The 16451-nt window shown below is 40.3% G+C and overlaps 1 protein-coding gene across 1 annotated transcript in view; it reads right to left on the bottom strand.

The window, feature by feature from the left end:
* The window catches only part of MTF2 (metal response element binding transcription factor 2), a gene marked incomplete in the record, with an annotated part of 1616286 nt that overhangs the window by 78255 nt on the left and 1521580 nt on the right, over positions 1 to 16451 (bottom strand). The window contains 1 exon segment of the mRNA XM_044085679.1: positions 6698 to 6790. Within this exon segment, the coding sequence (XP_043941614.1) occupies positions 6698 to 6790 (93 nt within the window).

Below are 16451 nucleotides of genomic sequence, written 5' to 3'. Positions count from 1 at the left end.
GTAATACTGTCTGTATTACATAATACTAAATCATATCTAAATTTAACAGCCAAATAGTATGCATATATCCTAACATTGTGTGTATGTATGTATGTATATATATATATATATATATATATATATATATATATATATATATATATATATATATATATATATATATATATATATATATATATATATATATATATATATATATATATATATATAAGCAAAATACTAATTATATTATCACACACTAAAATCTAATAATGAACAGGCAAAATAATAAATGCTAGAGATGTATAGACCAACAATGGAACACCAGACTAGGGTCAAATAGACCTAATAGATTTTCTGACTATACATGCACAGCTTATATAAATGGCACTTATACTAATACAGACTTATGCATAGTAGTGCAATATAGGAACTGACATAAATATGCTATATAAAATACATAAGTATCTAAATAGTAATAGATACTAACAAAGTAGCATGAACAAACATACTAAAACTACATATATATTAATATGCAGGACCCTTATGTGTAAAAGTAATGTCTTATGATAAACCAACACAACCAATATCAAAAGACTAAATACAAATCATTATCAAAGACATATATCTATATATTTACATTACTGTACAGCGTCATGCATTATTCAATAACTGCATAAATACCCCTACCTAGTCCATATAATAGTATTATGTAATACAGACACAGTATTACGTGTGTGCTCAAGATATCATTTAGCTTATTGTCTGTCACAATGGCTAGCTATTTTTCACTATATTTTATAGCAGGAATGTATGAACTTTTGACCAATGGTTAAACCCATAGAAACAGCTGATAATGCCAATGTTATTCTTTTCTGATTAGGTGACTTAATGGTATAGTTTGTTGATGTATTAGTCAACCCATTGAGTTATCAGTTATTAGGAGAATGTTATCTGACAACTAGTTATGCATGTAGATACTCGACCGGTTGTATAAAAGACTAATACAAGAGTGTGGTTGTTTCATCATTAACGATGTATTGAGTTAGACTGATTGGTTGCTTTAAGCTTGCAAGTACAGAAGTTCTACACCTTTGCGTTTATTTTTTATGCTAAATTTCTAGCAATCGCATATTTTATGATTGGCTGCTTCAAGCTCAAAATTATAGAGGTTTTATACCTTTGTGTTTATTTTTATGCTAGATTTCTAGCGATTGCATGTTATGAAAACGCTATGTTAACATGTAGTATAGCCAATGCCATATTGTAAGCTGAACAATCATGCAGTTGAGCCTTTAGCTCTATTTTAATAGGAAGTATTTTATATTTTTTAATTATGTATGATGAATAACTTGTCAATTGTTATTGGTGTTTGAAGCATAGTAGCTTCAAGTATTTAAATGTTTTTATTGATAAGGATCTCTAAAAAGCTCCATTTAACCATGCATTTATGTGGTTATGTAATGTGTGTGCGTTGAAACGCACTGAACGCTTTCAGTTGTCCAAGGAGAGCTTGTGTTAACAACTAAATGACGAAATTAGTTTATAATTCATTTTATATGAAAATATGTGTTTTTTTTATAAGGAAATTAGGATGTGACATATTGTGATACTATAATGGGTTGAAATCATGAGTTTGAAACATAAATTAGTTTGTATAGAGCTGTAACCTTAAATGGTTTTAACACAGTGATGACCTCAGCCTAGAATGCTGAAACGGAAGCTAACTGTGCTTGGACTTTTGAATGAATTGAACGTTAAATGTGAGTATTTAATTATATTGTTCTCTATTTTTAATATGTATTAATGGTCTGAAGAAGCCACTTCATGTGGTGAAAGCACTTACCTACTTAAAATAAAATGTTTTAAAGTATGACAATTTTATGGTCTTGGATGGTGTTTAAGCCATGCTTCACTTCACAGTTGCTGTTGTTAGTTTGGCTGTTTGATTTTTGCAACAGGGCTGGTTTGCCTACTGGTTATTATTTTACTGTTATATATCAATACAATTGTGTTTGCCATCATGTATGCTTCAAGATAAAATATTCCGATACCTTGTATGTAAGCATGATTTTGGAATTATTAATGCAAACATGAACAAACAATATTTGACATCTACAGGTGCAGTAGGAGATGCTGCAGAAATGCCTGGAGGCACACTTGGCTATAATGAGTTAATATGGATACTATCCTATACTCCAGGAACTGTGACATTCAAACTGGGTGAACACAGGTGGACAACATCACCACTTTTATGTCTTTTAAGCACTCTCCCATATTGGGTCATAGGAGATTACTAGGCTATTGATCTGTGAGGATCTTAAGAAGTCTAGCCTTACAGTCCCATGGTAGTTTCTAGCCCTTAAATTTTGCATATGAGTAACCAACAGATGAGATATGTTAGAGTATTTACAGGTTTCCCTTATCCATGAGGGACAGGAGAGCAGAGGGTGAATTTGCAGCTACCCATCCATGAATCAAAATTATGTTTGAATGAAGTAAGAGATGTACTTTGTTTTATGCAGAGAGGAAGCTGTTTCCACAGAAAAGGTATTCTCTGTGATACAGGCTCCCTACTACCTGATCGAAAGCTTAGGTTATCGAACACCTAAAGGTCGATCAATAAATGTCGAAGTCTGAAAATTGCGAACGACCGTTTCCACACTGGGAAACGAGTCATTTGGCCGTTACGCGGATTTTGTTCTTTCTCTGCTGTAGAGCGATCTCGGAGTTAGTATATTTAGTTAGGGGAGGTGTGGGGGGAACAGCCCCCTACATTGGGTGTGTGTGTGTGTGTGTGTGTGTGTGTGTGGGGGGGGTGATGCCCCCTACTTCATTTCTGTTTAAAAGTTTTTTTTTTTATTTGGCCAACGCCGTTGTTTCCCTATGTGGAAACGGCCTTTTTCAATCTTAAGGGTTCAATATTTAGTGATCGACCTTTAGGAGTTCGATAACCTAAGGTTTTGATCACGTAATATAGACCCTGTGATACATATCTATCCCTCTAAAATGTTCTACTTATTTTGGAAAATAAACCGAGATCTCAAGCAGGTGTTTATGATAGCAGTGGACTTTTGAATGTGTAAACATGTCACACAGAACAGGGTCTGTTGCAGCAAAGTACATGAGACAGGGGTCAACTCTTAGTAGCCTGAACAGTACTGTGAAAAGGGCCAAGGCTTTGAAGAGGTCTGCCTAGTTTTGACAAATTAGGAATTTGATTTCTTTTAGTAAGAAAGTGTTGTGGTTGTTCCAGCTGTGCCAAATGTTTGGATACATACATAAATATTGAAAGGGGCATTATACTCAATGACTGACCTAATGAATGCAGAGTACAGTGGAACAATTACATCTTGGACCTGGAAGCATTACCTCTAGTTCTAAGTTGTACAAAGAAAAAGGGCTTCATTACAACAGTGGATACACGATGACACAAGGAGAGCACATTATTAACAAAGATTTTCAGATCCCAACTACGGGATCAATTTTCTGTGGTATGTGTTTGCCAGTGTGATAGTTACAAGGGCATGCCGAAGGATATAATTACACAGTTTTTGACATTTACTTGTAGTCCATGGTTTTCACACTACTTTTTTGGTACAGGTCCTCTCGGATGGTCTTGGTGCCCTTTGTTGGGTTTATGATGCCACCAGGTTTACACTAGTCTGCAAACCTGATCAGCAACAAACCCTTAACATTAGCTTTGACCACTGAAAAGTAAAAGACAAACGGGAATGGCCCAAGAACTGAACCTTGGGGTACACCATTAGTGATAGAGCCACCTACCATAGCTTCCTGCATTGTGTTTGTGAGGCAATATGCTATTTAACTAGTTACACAGGGATTGACATTTAGCTGCGACAATGTTTCTATGATACCTGAATGCGGAATGGTGTTGAATGCCTTTGCAAGGTCTATATATGCGATACGCACTGTTTTGCCTTTGTCCATTGCTTCAAACATTTTTTCGAAAAAGTCAACCAGGCTAAGTAGGCAGAACTTGCCCTTGATGAATACAGGCCGGGTTGGTTCAAGAGTCTGCAGGTTGCTTAAGCTCTTATTTATTAATTCTATAATGACCCTCTCTACAGTCTTACAGATGAGACCGGTCAGGTTTATGACTCTATAATTGCCAGGGTCTACTGAAGCCCCTCCTTTGTTTAACGGAATAACTTTTGTCCTACATCCATCAGACAAAGCCTGTTTTGAGGATGATATTGAATAGTTTCTATAGGGGATCAGACAAGTCATGCTTTAGGCTGACCAAGAGGCAGCCTGATATGTTACCGGGCCTCACAGATGGAAGTTTTCTTGGCTTTAGATAGCACCTTGAGAACTTGTTCTTGGGAGATTTTATTTTTTAGGGAGTGAGTGGGTGGGTGTAGGTGCAATCTACGAATACTGGAGAGGAGAAGGGGGTGAAGACTAAACTAAAGTTGTCTGTTAGAAGACTTGTTATGTCCTGTGACTTCATGTGTTACTTACTACTCTCTCTACAAAATACCAGGCATTGGTTTTAAGATTTCTAACATAACTAATGGTAGCTTTGTGGATGTCCTTCACCTTGGTGGCTATTTTTACAACATAGCTGGCTTTAGTTGATTTAATCAGGGTTTGGAGTTCCTTGTTTAGTTTATCAGGAGCATCTCGGGCAAATTGAGTTAGATTTATTTTTGCAAGCAATGATTTTTCTTCTTTTATTTAAATCAGACAGCCTGATTATATTTGGGTTCCACCAAAAGGGGTTAATTCTTGAAAGTGACATTGTATTTTTGAGGTGGGACAGGCACAAATATGCTATTTACACACACACAGAATTTATCAGTGAAGGATTCCACATAAGCAGTGGAGTCATTTAGATGAAAGCTGCTTATGAATTTAGCTAGATCATCACTCAGTCTTGGTAGATTAGAATAATCTCTGGATGCTGAGGTACTGCTTCAGTCTTACAGTGAGTGTAACTAACATGTAGTCTGATTTGACCAGGAAGCAACAGATGATGGGGAGCAAAGCTGCCCCACACTGTTAAGGACCAAGTGCAGGATTTTGTTGCCCCTGGTTGGGGTGTGGATTAGCTAGGTCAGGCAGACTAATGATGGAGTCCAAAAATGTCTGTGCATACAGGTTTGAGGATGTATAAACTCTCAGCTTATAAAGGGTTAGCTGAAGTCTCCCAGAAGTGTCTGGCTTAACATATACAGATACTTCATATTAGGTAGAAGATATGGGCGGAGGGGGACAGATGAGATCCTGCATTTAGCTAGAATAAGTTAAATGGTCTTGTTAACAATTTGGACATGGGGAGATCTAGGTCATTATCTTGTCTAACAAGTCTGGAGATCAAGTTTTTTTTTTCTTTGGTTGTTAAAGAATATGGAGACACTGCCCCTTTAGTATATTTGTCTAATGCAGTGGGTCTGAACATGTGATAAGCATTGAAACCGTGCACTCATGTAATGCTTTGAATACTACTGAGCCAGGTCCCTGTGATGGTGAATATATTGATCTTTTCCAGGGTAAGACGTTCTTGTAGGGAGTGGAATTTTTGTTAAGGCACCTACCATTGATCAGCAATATTTTAATGATGCTCAGATTTTGTTTAGTCATGTTGGAAGCTGTATAACACGAACATTGCCTAAAAAAGCACTATGGAGGTAGACAAGGATTTATACAAAAGGCTTGAGGGAAGAGTTGTGGGTCATTTTTAGCAAAGCAGTTGGGGCTATATCATTGCTTCCTAGGCTGATATATATTGCAACTCCCGTTTGAATGACACCGGAAGCTAAGCCAGTTGTTAAAATCAATAATCGTTTGTAGTGTGGTATCATTTTTGGAAATGGTAGAATGCTGCTCAAAGGCTAGGTTCATACCAGCCTTAGATACTCATGTCCAAGGATTCTATTGCATCTCTTCACAGTCCAAGAAGATACATCAGATCATTTACACCCATATGTACTATGACTATGTCAAACGTGTACTTGTAGTGCAAGGACTTGAATGTGTGTGTCTGACAGGCAAATGAATGTGACACTCTCTTTGCACAACCTGGTAAGTGGTGCATCACTGTATCTCACTATGGTGTCAACAATGACTATGACATTCGATTGTGTGTAAGTTTGCCTTATGGGCTTTGAACCAAGTCAATGCGAAATCTGGATGCATTATTTCATACTGGGTACTGTCTGTGATGTGGATTTGCAAAGCTACTGAGGGTGCTTACTTATTCCTTAGGTTACATTTAAGACACCTTTGTCGTTTAGGTAGGTTACATTTAAGAGCCTCAGCACATGTAGATCTCTGTATTTGGTCTGACCTGCATATGTGTTTTACCGTTTGTTTGGTCTTCCACACCTGCATATCCTGTGTTGCTCCTTTGAATGGGATTTCTCATTTCCATGTAATTGTGCCTTCATTTGCATAAACTCCATATCGCCCAATTGCAACCACTACAGTTTTATGCAAATTATGTCTTTGAATCACCCACATCATGTTCATGGTCACTACAAGCACTGCTTTGTGCTGTGCACTGCTTAAACTTTCTACAATTCTCAGATCATTAATGCAAATGATGGTTATACCTGCACTTCTGGATGTTTCAGCGCACACTAGATTCTTTTAATAGCACAACAGCAAAATTTACTACCATGAAACAAAAATGTTTTAAATAACTTCAATGACAGAAAGAAGTGAATGCAAGTATGTTCAAAGAATACATTACCTAGAATGTCTAGATATGCTAGTTGAGGTAGTTTCCGCTGTACTGGTAGCACCACTGGATTCCACATCAGAGGTATTAGATGACTGGGCAGTTCTACAGGGGGTGAAATGCACAATATTTGGCAATTTAATAAGTACTTTTTAATATCAAAGTATTTACTGAAAATAAAATATTGCCAAGTTACACTGCAGAGAAAAACATCTGCACTAGGCCAAAACAGTGGCATTACGAAAGCAACAAATGTTTAAATTAAAAGAAAAGAGCATGCAAAGTCTACAAAACTTTATGCAACCAAATACAGAATGGATATGGTTAATTTCATCTACAAGAATTAACTAAAATCAAAAGCAAGAATTCATGCCAGGTAAAACTTGTTATCAAGAAAGGTGACAATTAGGATTCTACAACCATATCCAAAAAAGAAAGTGAAAGAAAAACGCACAGTGTGCAATAACAAAACAATATCATAGGTTACTACTAGGCTATTTGCCCTTGAAGGCCATTGTAAGCCTAATCAAACTTTCCAATCCAAAGGTAAGACTCAAACCCTGTACCCTGTCCCTATGAGGTAACCACCTTAACCATTACACCGAATTCTAACCCTGAAATACGAGGAACATTACGGGCTTCATAGGTAAAGTATTAGGCTATCTGCCCTTATGAACCCATTTTAAGCCTAGCGAATTTTCTTCAGTGAGAATCAAGCCCTTTACTTTGTGTTTGTGAGATTAACACCTTAACATTATACCAATCGCCATATTACACCATAACAGACTGAGAAGATACAGCCAACAAATGAGCAAACAGATTTGAAACAAATTTCAAGCCACAATGAGGAAAGTACAGTGTTGTACCTACCATAAATGTAGATGTCCGATAGGTATGCATCTGCAGTCATAACATATGGGTTGTCCTGCCTCAGGCAGCCCTTCGGTCGGCTGGATTCCAAAGTCTGGGTCTGGCTTCGGCTGATGTCGCATCTTCCCCAACGTCATAGCTGCTGGGGTATAAAGGCATCAGCCGACGCCATTTTCCTCAGTGTTTCTTGCCCCAGATGCCAGGTGCCCTCTAGGAAGGCTAAATTTGGATAAAAGTTGCAAATTCCAAACAGAATAAAACAATATATATATAAATATATTTATACATGCAAACAAATACACCATTATAGATTCCCCCAGCTAGCTGAAAGAGGGGTAAGCACCCTAGGAATACCACAGAGGGGAAGGCGGGTGGGTAATCCTGACTGCAGATGCATACCTATCGGACATCTACATTTATGGTAGGTACAAAACTGTACTATGTCCTTCAAGGATGCATCTGCAGTCATAACATACGGGTAGAATACCATAGCCAAACTGGGGGAGGAGGTACTCAGATAAGGATGGTGTAGTTATGATCCCCTGTAAAACTGCAGTTGCAAAACCTGCTCGGGATCTGGAGTATAAAGGTAGATTGTAATGCTTGGCAAATGTATGCACGGAGCTCCAAGTAGCAGCTTCTAAAATGTCCTTGGTAGCCACCCCTCGTAGGAAAGCTGTAGTGGTGGCTGTGGTTCTTGTGGAGTGAGGCCTGATATTTTCAGGAGCTGTCTTTCCATGAAAAGAATAGCAGAATCGAATGCAATTTCCTATCCATTTAGAGATTGTGTGTTTGGAAATTGCTTTTCCTTGCACTCCAGTTGCATATGCTACTAGAAGTTGGTCAGTTTTTCTGCTGGTCTTAGTTCTGTCCAGATAGTAGTGCAGTTGTCTGTGTACATCCAAGGTGTGCAGTAGTTTTTCCCCTCTGTTCTGTGGGTTAGGGAAGAACGTAGGCAAATGAATAGCTTGGTTCAAGGATACCCTGGATACCACCTTTGGCATGAAAGTAGGATTGGTTCTCAGAGACACTCTGTCCTGGTGAAAAATAAGGAAAGGCTGCACTGCCATCAGTGCCTGTAACTCGGATACTCTTCTTGCTGAAGTGACTGCTAGAAGGAAAGCAGTTTTCCAAGGTAAGAACTAAGTCTGCTGATGCTGCTGGTTCAAAAGGCGGTAGTGTTAATTTTTCCAGCACAAAGTTGAGATCCCATGCAGGAAGAGGGGGTTTTCTTGGAGGTTTTACATTTTTGATCCCTCTTAAAAATTGTCTGAGGAGAGGGTGAGAGAAGATAGGAGGATCCATGTTGTATTCTGCTGAAATTGCTGAAGCATGAATCTTAATGGAGGAGTAAAGACAGGCCTAGTATACTAGGATGTGTGCTAGGTTTGCCAGTGCGACATTTGTACCCTTTGAAGCGCTCCAAATGAGGAATCTCTTCCATTTGGCTGAATATGTCTTTCTTGTGGAGGGTCTACGGGCCTCCAGGATTATGTCCTTGACCCTCTGAGATAAGACAGTTTGGTTTTGTTTTAGGCAATTTTCCAGGCAGTCAGCTGCAGTGTTTTCAAGTTTGGATGCAGTGTCTTGAAGTTGTTCTGCGTTAGAAGTAGAGGCCATAGGGGTAGAGGCCCTGGCTTCTTCTGAGACATGCTTCTCAGTAGCGGATACCATTGTTGCCTTGGCCAGTCCGGAGCTATCAGTATCACCTTTGGCTGCTCCTCTCTGATCTTCAGTAGTACTCTGTACATTAATGGGAGTGGTGGAAAAGCATACAGTGTTAGGGCATTCCAGTTGAAAGAGAGGGAGTCCACCTTCCAGGCTTGTGGGTGGTATACTCTTAAGCAGAATTTCTTCAGTTGATTGTTGAGTGGGGAGGCGAACAGGTCTATCTCTGGCATTCCCCATTTTTCTGTTATGATTTTGAACATATCTGGATGCAGTATCCATTCGTGAGCATCCGTGGTAGTTCTGCTTAAGCTGTCTGCTAGTGAATTCTCTTTTCCTGGAACGAATTTGGCCTGCAGTTGAATGTTGAGATTCAGGGCTAGGTTCCACAGATCCATTGCCATCCGGCATAGAGGATAGGAATGCGTGCCTCCCTGTTTGCTTATGTACCACATGACTGTGGTATTGTCTGTCCTTATCAGCAGTTGACCCTGCTGGAGGAATGATTTGAATGCCTCGATTGCATGCTTCACTGCCAGCATCTCCTTTAGGTTTATGTGCAAATTTAGCTGGTCTGGAGTCCATAGGCCTTGGATGCACTTGTCTTCTGTGTGTGCTCCTCATCCTAGATCTGAGGCGTCCGTGGTGATGGTTTGCCTTGGTTGTGGTTTGTTGAAAGGCAACCCTCTGTTGGCTTGGCAGGCCTGAGTCCACCACAGGAATTCCTTTTTCAAGCATGGAATGATTGGAATCATGGTTTCTAGACTGTGCCTGTGTTGAGACCATACATTCCTTAGGTACCATTGTAATTTCCTCATATGCAGCCTGGCATGTGGGATCAAGATTATGCAAGATGCCATGTAACCCAGGGCCTGCAGGACTTCCCTTGCAGTGAGCTGAGTTTGTCTTGTCAAAGCCATGAAGTAGACTGGTAGTTGCTTTTGTTTTTCTTCAATGAGAAAAGCCATCTGAGTTATTGTGTCCAAATCCGCACCCAAAAAGGTTATCCTTTGGGATGGCACTAGTCTTGACTTCTGGATGTTGACTGTGTATCCCAAGGCCTGTAACAGGTGTATGACATAGGCCAAATCCTTTATAAGTCTTGTCCTGTTCTCCGCTTGTATTAGGCAGCTGTCCAGGTATGGGTATATTTGAATTCCCTGAAGCCTGCAATGTGCAATTAATGATGCCAGGCATTTCGTGAATACTCTGGGCGCAGTAGATAAGCCAAACGGCAATGCTGAGAATTGATAATGCTCTGATCCTGCAAGAAATCTGAGGTGTCTTCTGCAATCTGGTCGTATAGGGACGTGCAGGTATGCCTCATTGAGATCTAGAGTCACCAGCCAAGACTCCTTGCCCAACATGGGAAGAAGCTGCTGTAGGGTCAGCATTTTGAATTTTGGCACAATGAGATATGTGTTTAGTGCGGACAAGTCGAGAATAGGCCTCCATTGGGTTTCTTTTCTTGGTACAAGGAATAGTCTGGAGTAAAAGCCTTGACTTTGTTCCCGAGATGGTACCCTTTCTATTGCTTTCATCTGAAGTAAATGATTGATTTGTCTTAAAGCCTCTGGCTTCTGGTTTGGTGGTAGGTTTGGCATTCTGCTCCTTCTTGGTAAAGTGTGGAAATGAAACCTGTAGCCTTTGTCTATTGTTTGCAATATCCATTTGTCTTTTGTAATGCAATGCCAGTTTTTTGAGAATAAAGCCAATTTTCCGCCCAAGGGTGCTTCCAGCTGTTCTCTTGTAGGCGGAATGTGAGTCAAGTCATTGTGTTTGTCCTGTGGAAGTGGTTGTAGCTGCAGCTGTGGCAGTACTCCTTTGGTTGGCAGGTTGCCACTGGCGACCCCTGTAGGTACCCTTTGATTGACCTCTGCCTCTTGGGCGTCTATTCCTGCCCCTCTGTGCCTTGGAGGTGTCTGGAAAGGACCAATTCTTTGAAGGCCAGTTTCTGCTGAACCTCGGAGGTTGGACCTGCAGAAATTCCTTAACTGTTTGCACAAATTTTGCTTTTTCTTCCACTTTCTTTAGAATCTCCCGTGCAGGGGAGCAAAATAAACTGTTTCTCCATTGGAGCATCTAGGAGTTTAGCCTTGACATGGTCCGGCAAGGATTGCTCTTTTAGCCAGGCATGTCTACGAATTACTGCCCCAGTCATAGCTGATCTAAATGAAGCTTCCAGGGCATCATAGCCACATTTTAAGAAGTGGTTACTGACCTGCTGAGAATTGTGTACCAAATCTTGAAGGGCCTTACGGTCTAAAGGTTCAGGAGAAGAAAGCTTTTTATTCAGCTGATCTAGCAAATATTCCTGGTACTGTATCATATGGAATTGACAGTTCAAAGCCCTGGCAGAAAGAGTAGCAGAGGTGTAAACCTTTTTTCCCCATCTCTCTAATACTCTTGACTCCCTTTCAGAGGGTAGTGGGTTTTTAGCAGTGGCAGCTGCAACACCTTTCAGGCCCTGCAAAATTGTTTCTGGGTCTGCAGCATGGGCTTTATACAAGTGGAAATGGGAATCAGGAACCCTGTAGTATCTGTCAGGTTTGGCAGGGGCCGGGGGAAGTGAGTCAGGAGCAGAGCTGACAGCATTATATGCATCATCAACTACAGTTAGCACAGGTGGTATGGCTAAAGGCCTATGCTGTGGTAAGTGCAAGAAAGTCCTTAGTCTTTTTCTAGAATCAGAGAAATCTTGACCATGCCATTGAAAGTGTTCCCTCATAGAGTGTAAAGTTTCCCCAAATGAAAATTCCTCTGGAGGGGAAGCAGAAGGGAAAGAGTCGTCTGCATCAGAATCCTCATAAGGTGAGTATGGCCCTTCCTGATGGTCTGACAAATCAGATCCATCGGAGGAGTAGTCAGAGGAGAGAGGTTCAGGGGGTTCAGTCCTGGGCCTTTTGTCAGGAGGAGGATGGGAGGCCCTGTCTGGGTGAGGTTGGGAACCTCTAATCAGAGAAATAAGGTCCTCAGCAAGACTGAGCATCTGGGAACTTGAGGAAGGCCTCAGAGGTAGATTTTGCAGGCAATGCTTTAGCAATTTTAGCTGCTTTAGCCCTGGAGAAAGCCTTAATAGACATAGAAACAGGGGGCCTAGCTGCGCCACGTGCAGGAGTGGAAATGTCCAAAGGAATAGTGTCGGACAAATCTTGTGCACTTGCTTCTTCGGTAGGGATTTCTGTAGCCGACTCGGCCGGGGCCTTGCTGGCCACAGTTGTCGGGGGTATGTTTTCGGCGGAAGGAAGAACCGAGGCCTCGGTTTCAGCCGAAAAAGAGACACTCGCGGTAGGCCTAACCGCTGTTTCAGCCAAAACTGCGGGCCACGAGTGTCAGTCCTTTTCCTTGCGTTTTTTGGCTAAATGCGTAGTCGGAGTCTCCGACGGCATTTTATATGCAAAAGCGGAGCCAAAAAACTCTTCCGCAAACTCCGACCGACGTCTAAGAGTCTGTCGGTTGAAGGAGGCACAGGCTAAACAAGCTGATACGTCGTGGTCTGGGCCTAAGCAAGGAAGGCAGTAGGAATGGAAATCCTTATGAGGTATTTGTTTCCCACAAGTTAAACAATTATTTACTTTGTCTGACATCGGCTGAGGCAAGAAAGAGTCCCCAACGGGGTACTTAGCTTTTTAGAAGTTTTCGGTAGCTGAATCTCTGGATCTGACCGACCGGTACTTGCAAACATCTTCTGCTTCGGGCACCGCGCGGCAAGAAAGACTGAGGAAAAGGGCGTCGGCTGATGCCTTTATACCCCAGCAGCTATGACGTCGGGGAAGATGCGACATCAGCCGAAGCCAGACCCAGACTTTGGAATCCGGCCGACCGAAGGGCTGCCTGAGGCAGGACAACCCATATGTTATGACTGCAGATGCATCCTTGAAGGACATCTCCTCCACTCTACCTCTATACAGCACAACTACATCCAAAATGGTCATGCCTGTCCTCAGTAAGGTCAAAGACACCAGTCCCAACATAACAGATGAGATACCAGGATGCCAAATTTGCACAATAAAAAATAGTTTAGTACATACTATTACACAAATTCTTATCATAACCTTAAAAGCTTCTAAGCCCCACATATTTGGAAGCAGGATATAAATTCATAGGAGGTTACTAAGCTAGCAGCCCTAGAGCCTTTATAAGCTTAGCCATGTCAATTCTGGGTTGCCCCAATTGTCCATGGTAAGACGGACATACTCTACAGATCAGCACTGACTACCCCTGTTCATGAGGGACATGAGTGCCACCCCCGGGGTGAATCTGCAGTTACCCATCCATTTGAACAGTTTACGTTTGAGTAGGGTCATTGAGGAACTCTGCTTAACATGAATTGGAAGTTTATTCTGGAGCAGAGGCATTCTCTGGGAGACATACCTGCTTATCCAGCATGTCCTGTTAATGTTACTGGCAAGGCTGCGATCCCTAGAGCGAGTGATTCTAGTGCCATTTGATTTGCAGATGTGCAGAATTTCCAATTAGGTTGGGGTTAGAGACTGGCCAGAAGGCCAAACACAAGTCGCTTCTCAGTAGCCTATATGACACAGAGCACAATGACAGGGCTTTCCGTCTAACCACAGAGGTCATGGTTTGGAGGCCTTGTATCTTCTTAGTGAGAAACCTCTGATCTCTCCAGTTTCGTAAAAAAAAAAAAAACAATGAAGGCAGAAACCACCAGGCCGAACTAGTGCACAATGAGCATTTTCGGGTACACAACCCTTCATCAGATAAAATACTAGCAGAATCTGTTCTTATTTTAAACTTAGTTACAACCAATCAATTGTCAGTATTGCACCCTCCTTTTCTTTATAACAGGTTTTAAAGGGACAATCCCATTTAAACCTGGTACTTTGTCAGCCCCTAGTCTCACAGTCCACTTCATTTCATTATATTCAGTGTGGTTGACTAAATCACCCCCCCCTAATGTTTCTGTTCATAATCTGCAGTACCATGAACAAAAAAGTATGTCCTACATTCATCTCAATGTGATGATACAAGGTAATGTGTATACTCTTAAGCTTTATATCAGAAACATGTTTTAAAATACAATTTTTCAATTTACAATTGGTCTTTCCTACATAGTATAATGTACAATTCTGGCAGACAGCTAAATAAATAACGCTCTGTGTATTACAATCAGCATAACATTTTAACAAATACTTTCATCCTGTCTTGGAGTGAATACATTTTCTTACATGATGTAACTACAAGCCTTACACTGGCGGCATATATGTGTACCTATCCGTTGTGTAGATGGTATTAGAATATTGCCCAGACCAGGTTCATGGCATAGCCTATCTTTTACATATTTATTCCTTCTAAAGGTAAAATAAGGTTGTGGGCCAACCGCATTAGCCATCTTATTATCGGTTTGTAAAATTTTCCAATTATGCTTGATTATATTACAAATGCCCCCCCCCCCCCATCATTACTGTATGTGAGGAACATGCACACCCCTTCATTTTTCTTTATATCTACTTTTTCTCCATTTTATTCCATCTCCTGGAGAACCACAGTCTTACCATGCTATGCCTTGTTGGTAATATTACCACCTAATGCCTTTTCAACATATTACTGTTTATAACCCCTTTTTTCCAGATTCCATTCCAAAGTACTTACTTCACTTTCAAACTTATTATCATTTGTACAAAGATGCGAGATCCTATGTACCTGCCCTTATAAAACTTTACCAAATGTGTGTCTGGGGTGCATGCTGTAAAATGACAGCAAAATGTTCCGCCAACATGCTTTCCTATATAGCAATGTTTTGAAAACATCCTCCCAATCCTTACTGATGCAAACATCTAAATAATCTATAACAGTTTCAGAAAAAGCCAATGAAAATCTGAAAAAATCCGTAGTAATCTCCAAATATTCTACAAAGGATATCAACTCATTTTTTCTTCCCTTCCACAAGAAAAACTCAGTCTACAAATCTGGTATAAAATTCCCAACAACACCTGCCATTCATGTCGTGCATTAAATATAACCAAATCCTCCCATTAAGCTAAGACAAGGTTCACATATGAGTTGGCACAGGGTGTTCCCATTGTGACACCTTGTCTTTGCCAATAATATCTCCATTGACACATGAAAATATTATTCTCTAATACCATCCTTAGTAACTTGCAAATTCTCTGATCATCATCATCATGGTCAAAGCCCGCTTTTTCTAATAATATATTCTCACCTGCCTTTAAGCCATAATCATCATTTATAACTGTAAAATAATTATTTACATCTAATGTGAGGAACACATAACTCTGGCCACTTTCTTTTTGCAAGTACTCATATAAGGAATTCAAAAACTGGATGTGTCCTTTAATATTCTGGGGAATAATTGTAGTACTGGTTTTACGGCAAACTCTACCTAGACATATTTTCGGTCACCCATCCCCTTCCAGAAACAATAGGTCTTAGGGGTGAGTTCAGTACATCTTTATTTATCTTTGGGAGGGCCTTAAAAATGGGCACAACAGGGTGGTGGTCAACCAATAAAATTTGCAGGGTTGTCTCATCTAATAAACCAACTTTTTGCATATTAATTGAAGAGTTCTGTCTGCAACCACATTTGACATGATTGGTGAAATTGGGCAAAAAGTTATATCATCTTGTAATAAAAATAGCATTCTGTCACAATACCATTGTTTGTTCATCACTACAATAGCCCCTCATCTGCTTGTTTTATTACAATGCACTCATCTTGACTTGATAAATCCAAAGTCATTCTTCTGTTGCATAGATAAATTATGATATTTTACCTTTTTTTTTTTACTCGGTAAATATTCGGCTATTTCCTGTTCACATACTTTTAAAAACATTGTCATAGTAGGTTGTAGCATCAGTACAAATACACTTGGCTGTCTAAAAACATATTCTGTTGAATTACCATCATTGCCAAACATTTGCCTAAGCATGACAATGCGAGCAAAACACAATGTCCACAATCACCTGACAGTAATCCGAACCTACACTGGGTATGAACGTTAAGCCCTTATTTAAAACAAATTGTTCAGCAGAAAAAACAATACCTGACAGATTATACATAATGTCATCATCGACAGTCATTGGGGAATTCCGCCACCTTTTCTGATCCCTGTTGCGTGACATACTTCGTTCCCGTGAATATTTCTTTTTTACTGGTACTGGGAGCATAGGAAAAGTGACGTTGCTCTTTTCTACAGAAAATTCTGATCATGCCTCCCAAAGCCAAAAATCCGTCTGTACTAGT

This window comes from Protopterus annectens, chromosome 10.part0 (genome assembly GCF_019279795.1).
Source record: "Protopterus annectens isolate FY-2018-M chromosome 10.part0, PAN1.0, whole genome shotgun sequence".
NCBI classification, from domain to species: Eukaryota; Metazoa; Chordata; order Ceratodontiformes; family Protopteridae; genus Protopterus; species Protopterus annectens.
This window is presented reverse-complemented; position numbering and strand designations above follow the sequence as displayed.